This window comes from Arachis hypogaea, chromosome 17 (genome assembly GCF_003086295.3).
Source record: "Arachis hypogaea cultivar Tifrunner chromosome 17, arahy.Tifrunner.gnm2.J5K5, whole genome shotgun sequence".
Taxonomy (NCBI): Eukaryota; Viridiplantae; Streptophyta; class Magnoliopsida; order Fabales; family Fabaceae; genus Arachis; species Arachis hypogaea.
Window position 1 is genome coordinate 48,007,707 of NC_092052.1, and position 6,321 is coordinate 48,014,027.

At 28.0% G+C, this 6,321-nt stretch overlaps 1 protein-coding gene across 2 annotated transcripts; it reads left to right on the plus strand.

Moving 5' to 3' along the window:
- Positions 1-900: 900 nt before the first annotated feature.
- LOC112765367 (uncharacterized) lies at positions 901-4,947 on the plus strand. 2 transcript variants are annotated; one of them, XM_029294650.2, is made up of 5 exons: positions 901-1,191; positions 1,351-1,416; positions 2,337-2,419; positions 3,451-3,641; positions 4,634-4,947. In XM_029294650.2, exons 1-5 carry the CDS (start codon positions 983-985, stop codon positions 4,733-4,735), a joined length of 651 nt encoding a protein of 216 aa, XP_029150483.1. In that variant the 5' UTR covers positions 901-982; the 3' UTR covers positions 4,736-4,947. The 2 variants fall into 2 exon arrangements, with proteins under 2 accessions (XP_029150483.1, XP_025667051.1); XM_025811266.2 differs by having other exon boundaries at positions 902-1,191; positions 3,442-3,641.
- The last annotated feature ends 1,374 nt before the right edge of the window (positions 4,948-6,321 follow it).

The window sequence follows — 6,321 nt, forward strand, 5'->3', positions numbered from 1 at the left end:
TGAGGTAGATATTGTACTTACTTCAAGCATAGGAGCAGACTTAATGGCTTGGTCCCTCATGATTGTCAATATATAGTTTGTAGACAAGGATGGTGATCTCAATTCCTATATCTAGCCAAGAGTTGTTTTCCTTTATTTTATTAGTTATTGTCATTTACTTTCTTGTTATTTACTTTTCTTGCCAATTACCAAATCAAACCCCCTTGCATCTTTATAGCCAATAATTAATCACTTCATTGCAATTCCTTGTGAGACGACCCGAGGTTTGAATACTTCGGTTAATTTTCATTGGGGTTTGTACTTGTGAAAACCAAAATCTATTTAAATTTGATGTGAGAATTGTTTGTTGGTTTGAAACTATGCTTACAACGAAGAAATTCCTTTTCTATTAAGAGAAATTTCTAGACCGACAATAATTCTCGTTATCAACGTTTTTGCTAAAACTCCAAAAATTGGCCGGTTTGGTTCGTCCGACCGGTTCTCGACCAGTTTGACGGTCCAACAACAATTTTCTAATTGAATGGTTTTGACATTAATCCAGACTGGTATTTTTGTCGATTTATGATTTGACCAGTTCGATCGATCAGCTCGAACCGTTTTTCAGAATCTTGGTTTTTTATGCTTTGGTGCATGAGAGTACAAATTCAAATTGTTTAAGGTATACGGATAAATTTTTAAAATAAAAGATGATTTAAAAAAAAAAACTAACGTGATATGTATTATGTATCATATAGTAGGTATTAATCAGAATTGTCAATACATAATGTTGATCGAAACACTGAAACTTGAGCATTAATTACTTCCAAAACTTGCAACTTGCAATTGAAAATAACCTAATCTAAAAGTCATACCGTTTACCAAAAAAATATACTCGTATATATGCCAAGTCATTATTCCCTTCAAATGTTACCTCTCGATATAAAAATCTCACCAACAACGTTGTTAGGATTTGCAAACACTAAATTCTCTCTCCAACATATCAATGGCAAACACAATTTCCATCACCCAAAAGGTTACTTGCTTTGGCTTAGGGACATTGGACAAAACTCAAGCTTCAAAAGTTGGCCTCCCTCCAACCACTCATCATCACGTTCGAATCAACTCCAACATCATCAAAAATAATCGCTGCTATGTTTTGGAACACAACTTAGGATTATTCATATTTCCAAGTTACACTACCACTAGAAAGATGTACGTATATAATATAATAGTCCTTCCAATGTTTCAATTCCGATTATGCTAGTGCTCAAAAAAAAAAAAAAAAAAATTGCAAATATCTAAAGCTAAGAGAATCATAAATTTAAATTCTACGTTGACTGTTTATTTATTTATCTATTTATTTTTTTTCAGGAATATGAGTGTGTTTGGCAGTCTTCAACCCGGTCCAGTTGATCCTTCTTCTTCACCTGCTCATTGGTAATTATATTTACTCGTTAGTTCCTCCAATTAGTCAAATCAACTAATCTCTTCTTAGTTTTCTATATATGCCATTACATACACTTATGTGAAATAACGTACAAGTAATAATTTCTCTCTCCTTGACAAGTCTTTTTTTTTCATCAGACTCCTTGCAAGTCTTTGAGAAAGATTAGAGTAATTTTTTATTTTTAGAAAAGAGTAATTTCTCTTTGAAAAATACTAGCTAACCATTAGAATTTATTATTTTTTGTTATTACTTAATTATTAATTCATTCTTTTAGTTTAGTAATTTAATAACATACTTTATCCATACTTTTAAATATTAATAGTTAAATAATAACAAAAAAATAATAATTTTTAATGGTCATCTAATATTTTCTTTTTCCTTTATATTAATTGGAATCAAGCTTCACATAAACTACATATATACACAACTAATATGGTCAATCTTTAAAAAATTCCTTCACTGTTTTTTAATTAATACTTTCATAAGGTAAGACCGTTGTTTAAATTGGAACTTTATCAAAAATGTCCGTGAATATAACAAAATTTGTATCCACCACCTATTATATTTATATATTTTATTTTACAGATTTTTTCTATAAAATAATATGAATAATCAAATCTATTATAAAAAATAATCATTTTTTTAAATAATATAATTAAACTTTTTTTCTTGAACTCCAAATATGTATTCTTATATAATAGTTGATTTATATATAGCTGTTTTTTTTTTTTTTTTTTTTTGCATTGTAAACATAGTTGGAAATAATATTTTAATTTTTATCTTTGGAAAATTTCTATTAATGAAGAGATTTTCTGCGCTAAAATTGACTTTTAATTTGGAGGAAAACCAAAAGAGAAACGATAATCTCTAAATAATTGGCATTTACGTTGGGGATATTGCCATCTAGCAGGAAATTGTGGATCATAGGAACAATATTCACGATACTTTTATCCTTTTCGAGGGGCAAATGGGGTCCTTTGCTACAACTCAAAGGTGAGAGAACTTAGAATTTCCATGTCATTAACTGCAGCTTTCTTAATTCATTAATTATCAGTCCTAATAGATCGTTGATCCCATGTAAATTAGACGAGATTTTATTTTTAAACAAGTTTTTTTTTTTTTTTTTATAGAATATACAGTTTTTCCTTTTTACTTTTGTTCTTTGATTTTAATTTTGTTTGGCTAGTAAAATTTAGAAATGATCTATTTTAATTTGTCATGTTATCATCACTTATCGCTTATTAAACTCAAATATTTCGTTGTGTTCCAGTATGTACGTGTGTAATTTTTGTGTCGGACTGTGTTTGAATAAAAACTTAAAAAATATTTTTTTGGACACATTTGTATTAGACATATCTAAATACTCTGTGTATATATCTTTATTCTTAGCCCATATTTTTAGATAAGTTTAGAATAACATATAGTATTATTTATTTTAACTAAAAATTGTTTAAAATATTTTATATAATTAAAAAAATATTAAAAATATTTTAAAATTTTTTTATATTTTAATATTCATAAAATATAAAAATATAATTATAACTTATTTAAAAATATTTCATATTTTATATATATTGTGTCTTATTTTATATTTATGTCGTTTATATCTATGTCCCTGTCATATTTTTATAGTTTAATAATAACAAAAAATAGAGACATTTAACACTAATAAAATTTAAATTAGATAACTTTTAGATGTTATTTCATAAAAACTGAAAAAAATATATTTATAAAGACCAAATTTTATTTACCAAACATTTTATATATTTTATTCGTTTTTATTACTATTGTTTTTATTATTACTATTATTATCATCATCATCATCATCAAATCAACTTAGTCTGATTAGTTCACTTTTGTTTAAAGATTCGAATTTTTTCTTGTATATACAGCAATCTATAAAACAGCGATAAACTATTAAATAAAATTCTAATCTACGACGAATTTATATATTATTGGCCTGAGGGATTGAGCGAAAAAAATCATCATGATCATAATACTTTATATGTATATAGAGAAAATAGAAACAAGAATGAAGGAAGCGGAAAAGATAGCAGAGGCAGTGGAAGAAGTGGCGGAAGGGGTGGAGAAGGTAGCTGAAGATGTTGCCAAGATTGTTCCTGAGGGAAAGCTTCATGACGCTGCTCAGTTTGTTGAAAAAGTAGCTCAAGATATAGACAAACATGCCCAAGCCGCAGAAGATGCATTAGAAAAGGTTTCAAACTTTAATCATTTCCACCATGCACGTAACTTCATTGTATTATTCTTTCACGTTTTTTTTTTTTTTACCTATTGCCCTCTTACTTCTATTAATTTATGGATTTTTTGGTGCAACATCAGTCGTTGTTTTACATTCTCACGTTTAAACAAAAAATTAAAAGCAATGTAATAAAGTAATAACTACTATACTATATGTAATATGTATACTAAAAAGCAGTCATAAAATCAGTTATTTGTGAAGAATATATATTAAAATATAAAATTACATTAAAAATAAATTAAATATATATATATATATATATATATATATATATATATAAATACATGGTAGTTGATTTAGTAATTAATTATTAAAATTCACGTAGCATTTTTTATAATAGGTAATTGGATAAGGGCATTGAGATCTACTCTATCTATCTATATATATGAATTGAAGAATTTTTAAAAATATAGAACATAAATTTTGGCTTTCTTATTTTAGTTCTTTTAGATTTGTAAAATTTTTATTTATTTATTATTAACTCCTTGTATTGTTCTCCTAGTAAGATCGTATTAAAAATGTACAAGAAGTTTAAAAATTTGCGCTCTTTATTATCATCACTAACTTCTTTATTAGCTTTGAAAGTGAGATTATGAAAGGTCAAATTGATTTAGGGTCGTTTGTTAGCAGTGATATTAGACATTTTCAATATTTAATAGATAGTAGAATTTGAACCGCATCTCTTAGTCACCATCATGGCATCATGCATGCAAGTTGACATAATAACTCATTTTGCAATTGAGATTTGTATATGGCGTGCTGAGGTTTCTTTCTTGTAGCCAATAAGAATATTTACTTGCTGGAGATTAATCTTTTGAAGGTCTAACTGGAAGGTTTATTATCCTTTGATTATTAAATGTGACATAAAGGGAAAAGCCTAGCTAGCTAGCCAGGTTTATTTTGAATAGAATACCGTTTGTCAACTATTTCAATTTTGATGAATGTAGGCAAAAGACATGGAACAAGACTTGGAATCGTTCTTTGAATCAACCACTCATGGACAAGAAAAAAGTGTTGCCACCACCCCAGAATGGAAAGATCAAAAGTAGAAGAAAATACGGTTGAAGATTAAACGAACACTGTATATACACTATTAAAACATATGTATAATCTAATAATTCATTATTCGTTATTCCTTGTTTCTTTTTTCCTTTAAGATGAAGTCTTGTTAATTATTTTATTATTTATTTATAATAACTTCAATTTATATACAGTGAAGGTTGACACTTTAAAAGGGTGTCTAAAAAGATATTTTGTTGTATTTGTTATACTTGACTTTAAATTAAAAAAACAAGGTCCAAATCAAGACTAACTTAAAAGTACAGTCAATAACTTACTTGCCATCTAAGCAAGGGGAGTTTAAACTAAATTAGTCCTACCACCTACAACTACTTTCAATTAACTTAGAGTAATCACATTCTCTGATGGTATTTTCCCTCAAGTTGGATAGCAAAATGTAAGGAAAAAAATAATCCTCCCAACTTGCATATGAGGTATTTGAAATTGTTGTGAGTGACTGACTTAATTGGTTAAAAAATTTGTAATTTAAAAATGTTAATTGTACATTAAAATCAATCATCAAAATCAACCACCATATATTTATGTATAAATATATATATATTATTTAACTTATTTTTAATATATATTTTATATTCTAATATGTATTTTATACTAATAGTAATTTTAGTATACATCTAATATGATTGTTTGCAGTCTCAGCCTAAAACTTGATTGGTAACTATTAGTGACAACTTCACTGACTTATGGAGTAGACAAAGAAATGAGATTTGATGCGGGTGTTTCTTTTATTAAAGGTTCATCAAAGACTTTAATTAGTTGCATTGCTCTACCTCTCACCTCATTGTTGCAAAAGGAGGTCGAGTTCAACTTTGATCACAATTGACACTTTGAAGGAAGCACTTGCCACCACTCCAATTATTCAGAGTTTGTCGTTTGAATTAATTTGTGATGCCTCTAATCAAGAGACCGGTGATAGTAAGAACTCTCATATTATTCATTATTCATCCTAGCAACTGTTTTTTGCTTTGACAATTTCTATTTTATACTTAAGAAATCTAAGGCAGCCTCAACTCATTAGGTGCATTCTCTTTCTCCAAGAGTTTGATTTGGAGATTAAGGATAGGAGTGGAGCGGAGAATCAAGTAATGGATCACTTGAGCCAAGTAGAACACACTCCACCGTCCTATCTCGCCATAAATGAGAAAACTGAATCCAGTGTTTTGGCCTGTTGGTCTTTCAAACATGCATAGCCTCTTCCTTTTGCCTCAACCGTACTAATAATCCTTCGAGTAATCCTGTCCTAAATCTCACATGTCTTATCAGTAAAATTAAAGTTGAAGAGTGCTAGGGTCAACATATTTTATGATTTGTAGTAATTAATTAGTTATCATTAGTATTTTTAATGGTGTGAGATTACATCTAATGGTGTGTGATTATTCACTTTTCTTTTGTTGGTTAAGTGCTGATCAAATTTTAACAAAAACAAGTATAATTACCCATGCCATGCACGCACTACTACATTATAGACATTTAGTAACATTTACCTCTTAACATTTATTAAAATGTTAGTAATTATAACAAAATTACATCTTAAGTAACATTTATGTTAAAATGT